Raw genomic sequence first — 17,467 nt, forward strand, 5'->3', positions numbered from 1 at the left:
CAGTGCTGTATATACAAACAATAAAATAGATATCTTCTTGCATGGCAGAATGGGGTTGGATGGGATGGCCCTCTTCCAACTCTGAGATTCTACGATTCCTGGGGCAGGGAAGGTCCCTCCATCTCTTCTGCCCACCTTTGCAGAGAGAGTCAGTGGAAGGCAGGGAGCGTGTCACCGACAGACACCCACCACCCCCTCAGTTGTGTGGAATAGCCCTATGCCAATCTCCTCTGGCAAGTCCCCTCCCCGTCAGGAGGCATTAGCAGCCGTCCTCTCAGAGGTTAATTGTTGTGGATGCCTTGCATATGGCTGGGACTGCCACTGCCACCTCGGCAGCAACCGACAGTTGATTCTCACTTGCCATCTGGTTGTGATGCTCCAAGTGTCAGTTCAAATTAAACTAATGAGCATGGCCAAATACCATTCCGAAAAAGCCCTCCCTCTGCTCTCACAGTGCCACAAGCCTATTAAGCAGACCGTGGCCGAGAGGCCGGATCAGCTTCTCAGTTAAGTGTGCCCCACTAAGCAGCGTCTCCTGGTCCGACCCTCCCAAGCCTGACTTACTAAGGATCAGCTGCTGTGAGTGACGGGGGTCGATGTTGCCCCCCTTCCGCCACCAGCGATCTGGGATATGAGGAAGAATTGCGACAGGGCTACCTCTTCTGACTGTTGCACCAGAGATCATGGGTGAAAGACAGGCGGAAACAGCAGTCTGGCATGCCTTGGTCAACAGGAGAACAGACCTCTCTTATGCACAGTGGCTGCTGCCCAGTAAAACAGGACTGGGAGGGTTTCATGATCTTTATGTATCCCGTACACTATTGAATACCCTAGAGATTGTGACTGCACTCTGTCGTCCATATCCATGGATTCAATTGTCCGTGGCGTGAAAATATTCCAAAATAATGCAATAACCATAAAGCAAACCTTGATTTTGCTATTTTATATAAGGGATGCCATTTTACTATGCCACTCTATTCAATAGGACGTGAGCATCTACGGATTTTGGTATCCATGGGGGATCCTGGAATCAAACCCTAGCAGATACCCGTTACGAATCAGTTACAAATGCAAAAGTCTAGATACCTGTGATCACAAACTCCAGCCCATTTTCTGAATATCCTGATTATGATTATTATTTTATTTATTTATATCCTGCTTATCTCTTAATAACGGGGCTCAAGCCAGCTAACACCATATTTAAAACCAATACAGGTTAAAACTATACAAAGTCATTAATAAAAGTATAAATATATAAGTGTTAATTAGAGATAACAGCATGGGGTAGTGGTTTGAGTGTTAGACTCTGGAGACCAGGGTTCGAATCCCTATTCTGCCATGGAAACCCACTGGGTGACTTTGGGCTAGTCACACTCTCTCTGCCCCAAAGGGAGGCAATGGCAATCCCTTTCTGAACAAAACTTGCCAAGAAAATCCCATGACAGGGATGCCTTAGGATTGCCTTAAGTCGGAAATGACTCGAAGGCACACAGCAACAACATAAGAGTTATTTAAAAAGTAATTAAACCATTGATAAAGTGAAAACATTAGACATTTACATCATTAATATTTATTTGCTGTGTTTGCCCTGCTTCTATTCCCCTGTCCTTCTCTGTGCTCTTCTTCATATTATGTTTCATGGCTGGAATCCTATTGGGGACTGAGGTCTTCCTAAAGGGACTTACATCTGCAAGAATGAGAACCCGGTGGTTCCAAAAAATCTGTAGAGGATCCATTACTACCCAGGAAAGCCAGCAAAGTAACCGATGTGCATTGAGACTGATGCACAATGATGACTGATGCACCTCAGTCTAGTTGCACATTGGGTCCTGTTGTGCCCAGCTAGGATGTGCCAGCGGGGTCACTTGGGTTGGCGTCACCCAGTGCAGGAACCCCTGGTGCCACCCATCCCACTGACCTCCTTCCATGTGATACCATATAGACTCCTTAGTAAGGCTGCCTCTGGGGCTGGAAGAGAAAATCCCTGGCAAAGGAACTCTTGCAAACCGAGCCGTGCAATGGGCAATATGTTCACAGCTACCTGCCTTGGGCAATTTCTGTCCTAATCAGAAAAGCGGCAGGCCCCTTGTCAGCCCATATTAATATGCCGGGCGTTAATGGATTCCAGAAGAGCGGACTCCCTGCCCGGCCCAGGGAGGGGATCTGCCCCGCCAGCATTAATAGGCGGAAGAAATGGCAGCAGCTACAGTTCACTGAACAAACAGCCCTGGCAACGTGCAGAGCCCAGGTTCTCTTGCAACCGACCCCCATTGCGTTCTTTATGGAGTCAGGGCAGGGAGAGGGCAATGCTGAGGAAACACAAGAGGAGGATTGTCTCAAACGTCTGCTGCTGGGCAAAAAGGCTGACACAGTGGCCTGCCCGCTTATTCCCAGCCCTTCCATGGGTCTATAGAGTTGGTTCCCCAGCAGGGCAGGGAGGCACACTTTTTTGTAGGCTTACCAACCTGTTCTATCCCCAGTGCTAACTTACCTGAGAGCCAAGGCAGTGTAGTGGTTTGAGTGTTGGACTAAGACTCTGGAGCCGGGACTTGAATCCCAACTTGGCCGTTTAAACCCACTGGGTGACCTTGGGCAAGTCACACTCTCTCAGGTTCAGAGGATGGCAATGGCAAACGCCCTCTGAAGTCTTGCCAAGCAAACCCCAAGATAGGTTTTAGGGCTGCCATAAGTCAGGAGTGGCTTGAAGGCACACAACAACAGACCAACTTACCTGGGATTTAAGATCAGCCGAAAATCTCCTGGGGGTGCCCTGGAGTCTTCCCTTCTCTCTCCTTCTGACCTGCTCTATCCTCCCTCCCTCCCTCCCTCCCTTCCTTCCTTCGTCTTATATCTCAGGGTGGCACACAATAAGATAAATTAAAAATAAACAACAGCCATTAAAAGGCATCATTTCAAAGACTAAAAACTGATTACGTCAGCTATCACTTTAATAAGATGGTTGCTCTGTGACAGACATGTCGGCAACCCAAGCAGATCGCATGCCACAATTCCCCTGAAAGAGAAGGCGGCATCATAGTGTAACAGATGTCTGCCGGTGGGCAAGTTGTACCAAACAATGGAGGATTTCATTCCCCAAAGGCCTTACAAGGATTCTTGTAAAAAGAATAAAATAAAAAAAGCTGGGGAATGGCAGGCCTAGGCAAAGCTTGAGCTCTTCTCGGGCGCTGGGGGCTTGTGCCTAGGACCGGGGCTTTCCGCGTAATCCGTTTAGCGCCGTCTTCCCTGTGACTTTGCCGGGGAGCAAGTGAGACAGTTCCTGCTGTGGAGACAGTCTTGTGTCTGCAGTCGGAGGCCTGGTGTGGGTTCAGCTCCCACAGGCCAGGCGGCACCAAGCAGAACGGAGGAAGCGGTCGAGGTCACAGAGGTGGGTTAAACTCGACACTTTCAAGCTTGCAGGTGGCTTGGCACCGAGACAGCACTCCGCATGGACTGGGTTGGCAACCAAGCTGCAACATTTCCTGGGAGACAGAGAACTGGGGTATTTAGGACCAAAAGGAGGGACTGAAAAAACACACTCGGCCCCCCACGTTCGCTAGGGCTAGGGGTACGTGAATGTGGAAAAACTGCAAATAACAAAAACACCATGCTTTCATCCACGGGAACACCTCTCTAGGAATCTCTAAGTCCTCCAGTGCAACTCGGTGGTTCACATCTGCCAGACATTGACCATCAAATTGCGACAGAGGAGCTACAAATGCCTAGTGTTCTCTCTGGGAATCTCTAGGGCCTTCAGTGCGACTTTTGGGTCAAGTTGCGCCGGAGCACCTAGATATTGCTAGAGAGAACAGATCAATAAAATCCGTGAGTAATCAAATCCACAAAAGTCAAAGCCACAAATGTGGAGGGACAAGTGTATTTGCAGACCTAACCAACCCCAAAAGAGAAGGCCAGAAGCGACGAGAAGTCCACTCCCAGCTTTGTAAAAGCCTTAAGGGTTCTTTAAGCCAACAATCCAAAGATGCTAGTTTAGGAGGTCTGAGAACCAGGGACACTTGAGTTCAAATCCTTCCCAGGCTATGAACCTACTAGTCCTCATAGCTTTCTCTCCCTCACAGGGTTGTTGTGAAACTGAAATGTGCATGGGGGAAAGGACCACACGCTAGTGGGATGCCAATGCAAGGCCTGTGCCAGGGTGGTGCTTGTGCTCCCCAACCTTCCAGCATCACTGGGGAGTATGGGAGCAATTGCTTGGTGGAGGGATAGATATGGAGATCCCTGCTTTTAATCCTTTCCTTTTTCCTCCCTTTCCCAGCAAAGTACATTGGCTGTTACGTGGACAACACCCACCGGAGAGCCCTGCGCGGGGTGTCTTTCTTTGACTACAAAAAAATGACACTCTTCCGTTGCCAGGACAACTGTGCCGAACGGTAGGGTGGCAAAGCCACGATGGGGGCTTCATCATTAATTCCAAGGCATTGAGTCTCTTTCTCTCCTGGCAGCTCAGGGGGAGGCACCTTCCACCTGTGGTTGGTTTTCGGCCTTCTTCTGCTCAGGCCCCAAATTTGGAAAGAACCCGTTTTTCAGCCCTGGCCTGGGACAGGGGCTCCTTTGCATGGAAATGGCCTTCCATCCCAGGCTGGACATGAAAAGGCAGGCTCAGATATTGTGGTATTATGCGCCAGGCCATAAAGGGGGGGCTATCTCAAGGGGGAGGTTCTGTGGCCCTTTGACACCCTCCAAGGACCTGGGCCCATTGCTGAAACGCTGGCCGCTCTTGTAAAAGCACTGCCCAAACCGTTGGGATCTCTCAGAGTTTGGGTACATGCGATCTGGAGGCCAGCCAATCCAACGGTAAGAGCCGTTCAACATTGGAAGAGGCTGCCTCAGAGAGTGGTGGAGTTTGGCAATGGGTGCCAGCAGTGCCCAACCTTCTTTCCACAAGGCAGAGAATGCCATGAGCTGGTGGATTCTGGCTGTGCCTGCTCTGGGTTTAAGTCTGAACTGTAAAGGTTCTACCTGCAGCCCCTGCCTCTGCTCCACCAAATGACTTCAGCACCTCGATCCTTTAAAGTTTGTACTAAAATCCAGGACAGACCCACTATCTTGAAGCCACCGGGTGCCCCTGGCTCTGCTCTGGCATCTTTCTCCTTCTGGTTTTCCAAAAGAGAGATCCCCCCCCCCTTTTGGAGGCCTGGCTCTTCTCGCTGTGCCTGCCAAAGACCCATCATGCCCGCTCTCCCGCTCCTTGTCTAGCCTTTAAATAATGTGCCCATCTCTTGCTCTATGATCTATAACATGCCTGGAGATCTTTTCTACAGAGAAGTGATGCTTCTTCCCGCCAGTCTGGCATAACTCATTCCTCAAGGGTTGACATTGGTTGAAACACACACTGGCTGGCGTCTCCCTTGGCGCACACCTTGATATAGGCCTCCAAAGATGGGCTACAGCCAGAGCTTGGGAATGCTACTTTTCTGGACTACATCTCCCAGACTCTCCCAGCCGGCACAATTGTGCAGCTGGCAGGTTCTGGGAGCCGTCGTCCAAAACAGGCCTTCCTCCAGACTCTGCTTTTCGGTCTAGCAGACATTCATGTTGACCACAGGGCTGGCAGATTCTGGGAGTTGCAGTCTGAAAAAGAAACTTCACCAAACAGTGGACATTGTTGTTCTGACCTCAAACTTCTGGCAGTTTGAGACTGATTCGGCACAACCAAAATCAGGGACGGTTGTTTGGCGCAGAAAGCAGCATTTTCTGTGCAGAAATAGACTGCCTCTTCTGTGTCAAAGAAAATGCACAGAAAAATGCAAGATGGCATGAAGAAAATGATATTTCTGTGCAGAGGCTCAAAAATAGTTTCTGCCAAGAAAAAAAATCTGCTTTCCAGGCAGAAATGCTCTTTTCTGTGCAGATGAATGCTGTTTTCTGCACAAAGCCATCACGAGCAAATTTTGCATAGAATAAGTCTTCAACTGCGAAGATTTGCAGCAGTCCCAGGTTCTTCTCCTTAGAACTTCTTGACACTCAAAAAACCCATCTTCGGAATATTTTCCAAGAGTCTTCCTATCCCGAGTCTCGCTCAAGGCTTTGAAAAGTTGTTTTTCGGGGGATTGCAACTCCCAGAATCCCCCACCCACTGGCCCCACATAACTCAGCAAAGGGAGAAAAGTCCAGTAGTTGAAGCTGCCCATACGCCCTGACCACCTGCACATACCCTCCTTCATGTGCTGCTCTCTGCCTTGCCAGGGGTTACCTCTATGCGGGGCTGGAGTTTGGGGCTGAATGTTACTGCGGGCACAAGATCCAGGCGGTAAACGTCAGCAATTCCGAATGCAACATGGAGTGTAAGGGAGAGAAGAGCAACATCTGCGGAGGGATCAACCGACTTTCCATCTACCGCCTCGAATTGGCCCAGGAGTCTGCAAGGAGGTGTAAGTAAGGCTTCCACAAGGAAGCATCCCCACTTGGAAATGTTCCTTTTTTGCACTTGGTTGCTCATTGCTTTCAAATCAGCCTGGACTTATGGTGGCCCTCTGAATGAGAGGCCTTTAAGACCCCTTGTTATCACCTGCCCTTCTCAGGATTTGAACCCAGGTCTCCAGAGTCTAAAGTTGCATCTACTCTGTAGAAAGAATTCCATTTGATACCATTTTAAGTTCTGCAGCTCCATCCTATAGAAGCCTAGGATTTGTAGTTCTACAAGGTTTCGAACCTTCTCTGCTCAAAAGTGCTGGGGAGTGCCTACAAATCCCAGGATTCTGCAGGATGGCACCAGGGCAGTTCAAGTGGTGTCAGACTGCTGTGAGAATTGAGAACCTCAGGCTAATGATCCACAACCAACTTAATGTAGAACAAGAAAGTTTATTGTAAGATGCACAGCAGAAGTAACCAGAAGCCTGTCTTTGCAGAATCTGAAGGCACAAGGAAAAGTTCCCACTTTAAAACCCCACCCAGGACTCAATCCCCACGGCAACCAGCCACCTTACAGTTGAAGAACCATTACCTTCGATCCCACATTCCAAACCCCTTGGCAGGGCCCCATCCACAAGCCAAACCTCACCCTTAATATTTCACCTTATTTTCCCAACCCCCAACACTATGCAATGTCTCAACACACAGAACTATCTAGATCAATATATATATATATATATATATATATATATAACATACAACAGTGATCATATATGAGCTGAATACATGAAGTGAATATTAAATAACTGGATATGTCTGATATTATACTTTATCTTAACTGGTTCTGACAACTGCCTTGTTGCTACAGTGCAGATGCACGCATTGTCCGACACTCTAACCATTACCACACACCGGCTGGTTCTTACTATAGAAATTTAATATCCTGCCTTCTGCCGAAGGCTTTCATAACACTGGGTTATTAAAATCTATATTTAAGACACACACACATTTATATTGGTAAAAGAAACGCACTGCTCACTGCAAATGGAAAGAGGGTTTTGAGGGGATGAATGCATCATCTTAAGCTTTCTCAAGTGAAGGTTCTGCAAACCTCCTCCGTAAATCACTTTGAGAAAAGGAAAGGTGTCACAGATCCCCGTGTTGAACCTTGATGCTCAGAATAGCAGGATGGGGATGATGGGTTCTTTGTCCGAGACAAAGCTGGGAATCATTGGGCCCTTTGGATGCTGTTGGACTGCACCTCCCAGCATTCTGCCCCATTGGCTCGGCTGGCTGGGTGTTGGAGTCCAGCAATATCTGGGCTGAGATATTCCTGGGAGCCAGGGTGGCAGAGTGGTTTGAACATTGGACTAGGACTCTGGCAACCAAGGGTTCAAATTCTGCCTTGGCCATGTAAACCCTCTAGGTGACTTTCGGTAAGTCACACACTCTTGGCCTCAGAGGATGGCCATAGCAAACCCACGCTGAAGAAACCTACCAAGAAAACCCCCAGAGAGGTTTGCCTTAGGGTTGCCATAAGTCGAAAACGACTTGAAGGCATGCAAAACAACAGTATCTGGACAGCCGTGGGAGCCTCACTCCGCTTGAAGTTTTCCTTCAGGGCAGGGGTGGGTAACTGCACAGGGGCAGGGGGCACTTTACCTCCTTGGGCCTACATGGTGGGCTGCACTGGTGCATTTTGTTGCACTTGAAGTGACACAGCGTCGCTTAAGGCTGCCATTTTGGCTAGTTTTTGGCCATTTTATGTCTTTTCTCAGTGGTTTTGTAAGATGTGGCAGCCTTTGGATGGCAGGGGGAAACAAACCACTGCAGAGCACCCTGGGCTGGCAGATGATGGGAAACGCAACCTACAGGAGGGAAGGCATAGCCGGGCAGATGAAAGGAAGGCATGGGCACTTGAGCTCTGCTAATGGGTTCCAAGTGGGTTTTTGATCTCTCCCCAACTCTCCAAGGTTTCCTGCATTCTGTTGCTCATTTTGCATTCCCTGCGTTCCTCACCGGCTTCCATAGTTAAGATGCTGGGTCAGTCTGGCTCATTCACTGGTACTTAAACGTCAAAGGCAGAGTGGAGAAGCTCACCAAACGGGGGAACGGTGGTCTTCCCAGGGAGGGAGGCAGGAAGGGTCGGCGGACTCTCCTGCAGGAACAACCGCCTGAGAGGTCCAGAGGCCTACAAATTGCACAGTTGTATGTGTGCCAGGGGCCAAGGCAAAGGGAGGTTTCAAACTCCAGAGCCCTGGCAAAGCTGCCCCAGGACTGGTGCCAAGCTTGCATTGGGGTTCATCCTCCAATGGGGCACCCTTCAGCAGCAAATGCCCCTCTCCCACATCTCTTTTTGCTGCTGCCACCACCCTCCACCCCCTGCCTGGCAGTCCAGCTGACCTGGCAAAGATGGCACTCGTAAAAAGGAGCCCGGCAGCTACTGCCCAGAATCCTCTTGGTGAGTGCAGTGAATAGGGATGGGGAAAGTGTGCCTCACAGACCCTGTTTTGTGGCCCACAGACATCCAAAGCACCCATTTATTAAAAAAAAAAAAGATTTATCCCCAGAAGACCAAAAAACCATGGAAAATGCCCATATTGACATACACACAAAATGGCGGTCCCCTTGGGTAAAACATGGTGGCTCACCCCCCAAGAGTGACAAAGTGGGCATGTTTTGACCCACATCTGGAATGAGAAGTGATACATCCGCATGGCCATCGTCGTCATCATCATCCTCAATCATCTTACCCACTTCTCCCCAAAGCTCCAGGCAGGGCACAACACCTAACACCATTTAAGCACATTAAGTTAAAACGCATAAGCATAGGCCACATTTAAATCATCCAGCAGAACATTAAAAATATACCAATTTATTATTTACAGTTTAAACTCGACTAGGTAGGCCTGTTGGAAGAGACAGATCTTTAATACAATTTTAAATTCAGACCGCGTGTTTAGCTGTCGAATCCTTCCCAGCAGGCCATTTCACAGTCCTCTGGGTGACCATTGCCAGTCTGGTTCTGGCTGGTTGAAGTAAATGTGCCCCAGATGATCTGAGGGTACAGGGTGGATTCTACAGAAAGAAGCAATCTTGTAGGTAACCTGGCCTATTTGAGGGAAGAAAATCACTCATGAGCTGCATCCGCACTGCACAAACAATCCAGCTTGATCCAGCTTCAACTGCCAAGGTTCCATGCTATGGAATTCTGGAAAGTGTAATTTATTGGGGTGCCAGAGCTTTGTAAGGTGGTGCCCAGTACTGTTTCCGCCAACGGTTGCCCGATTTCATCCGGGTAGAGCTCCGTCACTTGACCAAAATGCCCCCCAACTGGCTGCCAGTGTCTCCAGGAAAGAACTTCATGCTCTTTCCAAGTTCCGTGGCAGATCTCAACCCCGTCCTCCGACAAGATCTCACCGACTCCTAGATTCTTGGAGAGGATCTGAGTCACTGATGGTCCAACATGCCAGTTGGTAACCCCCGGTCGGCTGTGGAACCAAGACACTAATGTATGTTGGATGGAAGCTCAAGTTACAAGTGACCGCAGGCAATTAATTTTTGCTTCTGATCTGTCCACAGTTTCCCGAGAACTGTAAAATACAAAACGGGCTCCAGTGCCTTGCTTGACAGAGAGAACTAGGGAGCAGGAGATCTAAGAGAGAGATCAATAGGAGGGAACTGCAGTTTGGCAGAAGACCAGTGAAACAGTAACCCATGGCAGCATGTGCGCATATATATATATATATATATATATATTCCAGATGCTAGTGATTGATACTGTTTTTCGACTGACATTAATAAGAGAACCCATGGCTTCCTGAATTATTATAACATTGGGATGGGTTAATGAAATGGGCCCCAAAGAATGGCATTGACTGTTGGTGTATTAACAACAGCGAGAATGAGATGTCTGTACAAAGAAACGTTCAAGCAATCTTTTCCAGATCAGTATCTTCTGAGACAGCGTGGTGTAGTGGCTTGAATGTTGGACTACAGCTCTGGAGACCAGGGTTCAAATCCTTGCTTGGCCATGGAAACCCACAGGGTGACCATGGGCAAGTCACACTCTCTCAAACTCAGGAGAAGGACCTGGAAAACCCCCTTGGAACAAATCTTGCCGACGATAGGGTTGCCTTAGAGCAGCGGTTCCCAAACTTTGGTCCTCTTAGGTGTTTTGGACTTCAACTTCCAGAAACACTAGCCAAGTTGGCCAATGGGCAGGCATTCTGGGAGTTGAAGTCCAAAACATCTGGAGGCCCCAAGTTTGGGAACCACTGCCTTAGGATCTCCAGAGGTTGGAGGCAACTTGAAGGCACACAATGACAACTGCAGTAGAACACAGTATTTGGTGCAGGGGGTTAAAAAAAAATACAAGTGAAGAGGTTGTGACCATTGCCGTCCCCAGCATGGCACACTTCTAAAAGGTCAGACTATCATTCCCATCATTCACAGACAGCTTGTTGGTGAGAGGTGTCATTCGACACATCTGGAAAACAAACCCAATGGAGGAAGGTAGCTCTATGAAGATCAGGAGTTTTCCAGTCCATACTAGAGGTCCCAGGATGCAGCCAGGTTGCTCCAAGAAGAAAGGTCTACTGTCCCACTGGGGCCTTTTATATGCTCCAGGCAAAGGCTCCTCCCCCAGGCTCCACCCACTTCCCACAAAGTGGGAGGCCTTAAAGAGACAGACCTTTGGTTTGGAGCCAAGCATTCCTTTCTCTCTTTAGGCTTGCTATATCGCTGTCACTCCACTCTTGGGCTGCATCCGCTTTGGAGAAATAATCCAGTTCAACACTGCTTTAACTGCCATGGCTCAGTGCTATGGAATCCTGAGGTTTGTAGTTTGTTGGGGCTCCAGAGCTCACTGACTGAGAAGGCGAAATGTCTCACAAAACCAGAATTCCCAGGATGCTATAACATTGAGCCATAGCAGTGAAAGTGGGGTCAAACTGGATCGTTGCTGCAGTGTGGAAGTAGCCTTGGAAGAGGGGTGCAGTCCTCTCCTTGGAGTTAGGGCTTGCCGGTTCAGCAGTGGCACCCCTGGCATTGGTGCCACCCTGTGCGGGTACCTGGTAGAGGATGACGACTTTTATTTTACTATGCTTTGAAGCATCGTTTGATGCTGTTTTGAATTTTTCTTTTGGAAATGTGCGTTTTTAAAAAAGAGAAATGTAGCTGAGTTATGTTTTCACTTTTCGTATTGAGAGTTTATTTTTATTGCATTGTGTTTTGAAAATATTGTGTGTGGTCTTGGATCCTGGGCTAGGAGAACAGCGGGATATAAATTCAATCAATCAATCAATCATTCATTTCTGGGAAACACATGGAAAAGGTGCTTTCTTTGGAGGACAATGCCCAGGTTTCCTCTGAGAGTAAAGGTGCACCTTCCTTCTTTAAACCATGCCCAAACCATGCCAGACTTGAACAGAGTCGCCATTGATTTCTTCCTTTGGTCTCCCTTCTTCTCAGATGGTAGTGCCATCTTTCGCGGATGCTTCCACCGTCCAGAGAATGCGTCGTTGGCTTTGCCAGCAAGCCGAGTGATGAAAAACATGTCAGTGGACCGCTGCGTTGACTTCTGTACAGAAAAGGTAAGAGGAGACGACAAAGTTCTGACCATAAATTCCACGCATCCATCCTTCTCCAGCCTGAAGCTCAGGTTGCGCCTGCACAGCAGAATGAATGCCACTTGACACCACTTTAACCGCCATGGCTCAATGCTGTGGAATTCCAGGATTTGTAGTTCTGTGAGATCTTTGGCCTTCTCTGCCAGGGAGCTCTGGTGCCACAGCAAACTACAAATCTAAGGGTTCCATAGGACGGAGCCATGACAGTTAAAGTGGTGTCAAACTGCATGAATGCTGAAGTGCAGATGCAGCCTCAGTTCAGCATTAGTCCGACTTAGAGGAAGCCTCACAAAATGCCTGCAGCTGGCGGGTTACAACTTGTCCATCTCCCATTGATTTCAATGGTTGAAAGTACATAAGATGAACCCTGGCTTTCACTCACGGGTGGGAATTATGCAGCACTCTAAATACTGTTGAACTGCAGCTCCTAGCAGCCCCAGCCAGCAGAGGCAATGGTAAGGAAGGATGGGCAATGCCGCACAACAGTATCTGGAGGACTGCACTGTTGCCATCCATGTTTTAGTCTCTGGGGCTCTCCAGATGTGTCTCTTATTTGTTCAGAGTTGCCCAGCACGTTTCGGAAAGCAATGTTCCTTTGCCAGAGAACACATAGTCCTTCATCTGGGCTTTCCTAAAAGACATTACAGAGCGCCTAGACATTTTGTCAGTTTGTTCCAGACGAGGTGAAAATAGTCTCTACTGGAACATTGTGGGAGCTGTTTCATAAACACATGGACACTTTGAGGCCCAAGTGTCCCTGCTGGTATCGGTTGGTTTTCAGTGCCTCTGTCCTTGTTTCACTCTCCTTGCCTCCTGGACAAGTTGGACTACAACTCCCATCACTCACAGACTACATGGCCATGCTTTGTGGGGGAGGTCGGGGATCTGATCTCTCTGGAGGGCACCAAGTTCGGGGGGGGCACTGTAGTGGATGCAAAGGATGGGACTTGGGGCTGGTAACTATTAAGGTAGGATGGGAGGCTCACGCCAGGAGACCAAAGCTTGAAAAAGTTACTTTTTGGGGTTCTCAGAATCCCCCTGCCAGTGAACTACATAGCCAATCTAGGCTCTCGGATGATATTTTTGATCTGTCAGGGGAAAGGGGGACAGTTTTTCAGGTCTGCCGTAGACCTCCCTGTGCCCTTGTCACCTAGTTTTCCAAGGTAAGATATGCAAGCTCTTTGCTGCCTGGCATCCCTGGGATTAATTTGCCTGTCAGGCTTTGCCAGGGCCTCCATAAGTCTCCACTTGGAGCCTCAAATGAGGGCATGGATGAAATGCGCCATGGGCTTTTAGCGGCCTTTCTCCAGGTGACAAACTCCCCCATTAGGTAAGCACCATTGGGCTATGATTTTTGAAAGCCCCATTGTACGCTGGGCTGCATACCCCCCCCCCCCACGCTAGTAAATAACTCCTTGCTGGCACAGCCACAATTTCCATACCAGACAGAGGCCATCCAGGTGCAAGCATGGAAGAGAGGAGAAAGCGAGCCCTCTCCCTCGCCCCCATGAATCGGTGCCCACCTTACCTCAACAGTTTGGGGCCTGAGGGTTTCTGGGCAAGGAACTGGATTCATCTGGCCCTAAGAAAGAGAGCTTGGAAAGAATTCATCCATGGAACAAGCATGATCTGTAACCAATTATTGGGAGAAAGGAGACAAGGGGCAACAGTGTTAGTGAAGTTGAAGGCAGTGTTAAAGTTTATGTCCCTCCAAAAGTACAACAACAATGCTGAGATCAATGCGTTGGTCTAGTCTGCATTTGGTAACTTTACAGATCCAATGCAATAAAATCCTGTTGGTGAATTGCAAATAACATGCATCTTGGCACTGGCAAGAGGATGCCAAGGTGTATCAAGGAGTCTGGATATGCATTGGGCACTTTGGGGGGATGCCAGGTACTTTGGGTGCACATCGCCATGCCTCACCATTGACTTGGCTGGCTAGGATTGAGAGGGTTTGCAGCCTGGAGGGCCAGATGTGGTGGAAGCTGTCAATGGTGACACTAGTGGGGCAAGGAATCTGATTTGGGTTTTAGTCCAGATTTTAAAGGGCATGGTCCAAGGTATTGGAGTGGGCATACCAATCTCCACGGGGTGGCTGATGCACACCTGTCACTCAACCCAGCGCATGGCCCCCAATGTGTCCAGAGCGCTGGAATGAGGAGGCCTCATTTTTTAAACCACAGACACAAATATAGCACCTTCTCAGAAACAAAGGCAGAAACTATTCCCTGCAGGGTTTGCTGTCTCTCCGAAATGACTTGCAGTGTCTCCAAAGGAGATTGAAATCTTGCCCTTTAGCCAAGAAACCTGTCGGCCCAATTACAAGGCTGGGTGTGCATGCGTGTGTGTGTGTGTGTGTGTGTGTGTGCGAAATTGCGGCTGTGGCAAGCACCCGCCGTGTTTTCCTGGGTGCTCTTGCTGGCTGGAAACATTCAGAATCCCATCCATTCTCCTGAAAGCAAACTGAAAGGCTAGAGCTTGGAATAGGCCCATTTTGTACTATAAATACTTCCAGATTTGGCAAATTATTATCCAAAAATGACCTTTCTCAAGCATTCTGCCTGGGATGGATGCTGGGAGTTGTAGTACAAAAGGACCTTTCCTACGCAGGCTGCTGAGGGGGATACTGGAAACGCGTTTAAAAAGGATCTTTCCTAAGCAGACTGCCTGGGGGGAACAGTGGGAGTTGTAGTCCAAAAAAGATCTTTCCCAAGTAGGTTGCCTGGGGAATACTGCGAGTCCTAGTCCAAAAAAGGATCTTTGCTGTGCTCTGGCCCAAAATGCCCTGGCTGGAGTTTATGGGCTGAACCTATCACCTCATATGCCTTAGTCCTCACCTTCGTAACTTACCTTTCAAGGAGCACCAAACAGCGCATGCACTGCCTCACTTTATGTGCACAACAACCCTGTAAGGGAGGTCAGAGTGAGACAGTGAGGTACCCAAAGTCTTCTGAGGCGCTTTCTTAGTTGGGATTTATTTGGAGAGTGCATTCCACCAGACGTTTTCTGTGCATCGCTGCCCCATGGCATGGTGTGAGTGGGTTTCCTCTCTTGCTCTCTCCTCCCAGGAATACCCGCTTGCTGCCCTGGCTGGTGACGCATGCCACTGTGGTTTCCCTACCACCCTCTTCACTTTGCACGAACGGGAGGACGAGCAGCTTTGTGCCCAGAAATGCAGCGGAGAGGAGTTTGAAAGCTGTGGCACCACCAAGTATTTCATCGTGTACCAGACTCAAGTGCAAGGTAAGAAGGGATGCCCGGGGGTTGGAGGAGGCCTTGCCAACACATCCATAGGCCTAGCCAGCACATCACGTCTTAAAATCTGTTCACAGACAACCGATGTATGGACCGGCGATTTCTAACAACTCGGGCCAAGCAGTTTGTTGCCCTGGCCAGCTTTCCAGGAGCAGGCAACACCTGGGCCCGGCACCTCATTGAACTCGCCACAGGCTACTACACTGGCAGCTACTACTTCGATGGTTCGCTCTATAACAAAGGTGAGGGCAACGTTTCTTTTGGAGGGGTTGAAACTGGCAGCCAGTGGTCAACTGTTTGAGGGTGTCTGTGTGAAGAATGCCAAGGGAGAGCCTTTGCCTTCAACAGGAATGCATTTGGGTAATACGGGGCTGTGGTAAAGAATCGAAAATATTTCCTAAGATCTCAAACACACTGCCTAAATAATCCAGTTTGAGACTGCTTTAGCTGCCCTGGCTCAATGGAATTGATCACACAAAGGAGATTGGGAGTTTATCCCATGAATATCCTGGAAAAATCGTGTAATTACGCGAAATGATTTCACACGACGTCGCACAAAACCCGGCATGAAAGTGGTGACAAAGAAGCGTTGACGTGCATCTTTTTACTTTTGGGATTTCAGGGCCAGTGCATTTCCAATATCCCTTTATTTGCGTAATTGCATGTGATAATCATTTGTGCAAGTACTCACCATTTAACTTCATTTGCAGCATGCTTTAAATGCGCTTTAATTTCTCTTTCATGCTGAAATTAGCCCCAGTGTGATAAACTCCAATGCTAGGGAATTCTAGGAACTGTTGTTTTGGGAGACATTTTGCCACCTCCATCCGAGAGCTCTAGTGCCTAACTTTATCATTTCATCAGCTCTGCTTGAGTTCAGAGGAGGGCTGTTGGTTCAGAATTGTCCCTGAGGTTTCTGGGTCAAAACCGGAGGTGTTACACACTAGATTGCAACCACAGTTGCGCACAGGTTGTCATCCAAACACACACACAGAGAAACATACATAGACAGAAACAGAACAGCAGGACGTTAGGAATGAACAAGTGAACCCAATGGGAAAGAGAGACTCCAACCCCCCTCAGATGCAGGGAAATCTTTGGATTTGCCACCTCAGTTTGTTATTAATTAATTAATTAGTTAATTGGCTGGAGGGCCTGCGGAGAGCCTCTGAAGCCAAGGCGACCCCTGTTGAGATTTGCAATTAGCAAAGCAGAATCCAGGTCACGTCCAAGGAGGTGGTCGGAGGAGCCAGCAGGGAGCAGCTACAATCAGGCGGAAGAAACAGGCAGGAAGGAGGCAAAGCCAGAGGCCCAGCGGGAGGCAGGAGGTGCCTGCCTGGCATAGTCAACAGGCAAGGGCACAGAACAACCCCAAACAAGAATGGGCAGCAAGGCAGAGGGAAACGGCATGCAAAGTACCTGTAACTTAGGCTGCATTCACACGCCAGAAATAGCCCCCACTTTAACTGCCCTGGTTCAATGCTATGGAATCCTGGAAGTTGGAGTTTGTTGTGGCACCCAAGCTCTCAGACAGAGAAGGTTAAATGTCTCCCAAAACTGCTACCCAGAATTCCGTAGCACTTAGCCATGGCAGTTAAAGTGGTGTCAGACTGGATTATTTCTGCACTGTGGATGCAGACCCTGCCAACCTGTCCTTTCCAGGGGAGCTTAACATTCACTAGTTCAGTGCCTAGAAAACCTCCATCAGTCTGCAGATCATTCACCGTGGCTGAAAGTGGATGCAAAACTGCAAAATTCAAGAAGTGGTCCAGTAAGCTCAAGGCCTGGGATGCAAGACCTGTCCGAGGGGAAATCCCCCTCTATCCGCATAGTATGCTGAGCCCTCCAACTGCCCCCAATCTGGGAGGTCAGATCGCCAAATCTGGCTAAGGCCTCAGCCTTCCTGGGATCGCTCTCTCGGCTCCTCGCTCTCGCTCTCAGGTCTCAGAACTAGCATGCAAGCAGGCTGACTTGGCACAGAGAGACACATGCATCCCTAGTTTATGAGACTTCTGACTGGTTGCCTGGAGACCAAACCTGGGGCTTCCTTGGAAGACTGGCATCTTGAGAGATTCAAAATATCCACAGGCGAGAAAGATGGACAGCCCTCCTCCTAGCAAGACCTGCTAGGAGGAACCCAGCTTGGGGAGATGAGGAGTGGGCTAAGGTTTAAGGATTCAGCAAGGGAAGGATGCAGGTGCCTGGCTGTG

At 48.9% G+C, this 17,467-nt stretch overlaps 1 protein-coding gene across 3 annotated transcripts in view; it reads left to right on the top strand.

Annotated features, from left to right (window-relative positions):
* Positions 1-17,467, top strand: part of WSCD2 (WSC domain sialate O sulfotransferase 2) — a 43,144-nt gene that overhangs the window by 22,947 nt on the left and 2,730 nt on the right. For 2 of the 3 annotated variants that reach the window (XM_089489821.1, XM_089489823.1), the window contains 5 exons: positions 4,274-4,388; positions 6,205-6,389; positions 11,842-11,963; positions 15,071-15,245; positions 15,335-15,499. In XM_089489821.1, the coding sequence (XP_089345947.1) occupies positions 4,274-4,388; positions 6,205-6,389; positions 11,842-11,963; positions 15,071-15,245; positions 15,335-15,499 (762 nt within the window). The remainder of the gene's footprint in view (positions 1-4,273; positions 4,389-6,204; positions 6,390-11,841; positions 11,964-15,070; positions 15,246-15,334; positions 15,500-17,467) is intronic. The other variant, XM_089489822.1, reaches the window with a different exon arrangement.

Source organism: Sceloporus occidentalis, unplaced genomic scaffold, assembly GCF_023333645.1.
Source record: "Sceloporus occidentalis isolate IW3139 unplaced genomic scaffold, rSceOcc1.0.p SCAF_41, whole genome shotgun sequence".
NCBI lineage: Eukaryota > Metazoa > Chordata > Lepidosauria > Squamata > Phrynosomatidae > Sceloporus > Sceloporus occidentalis.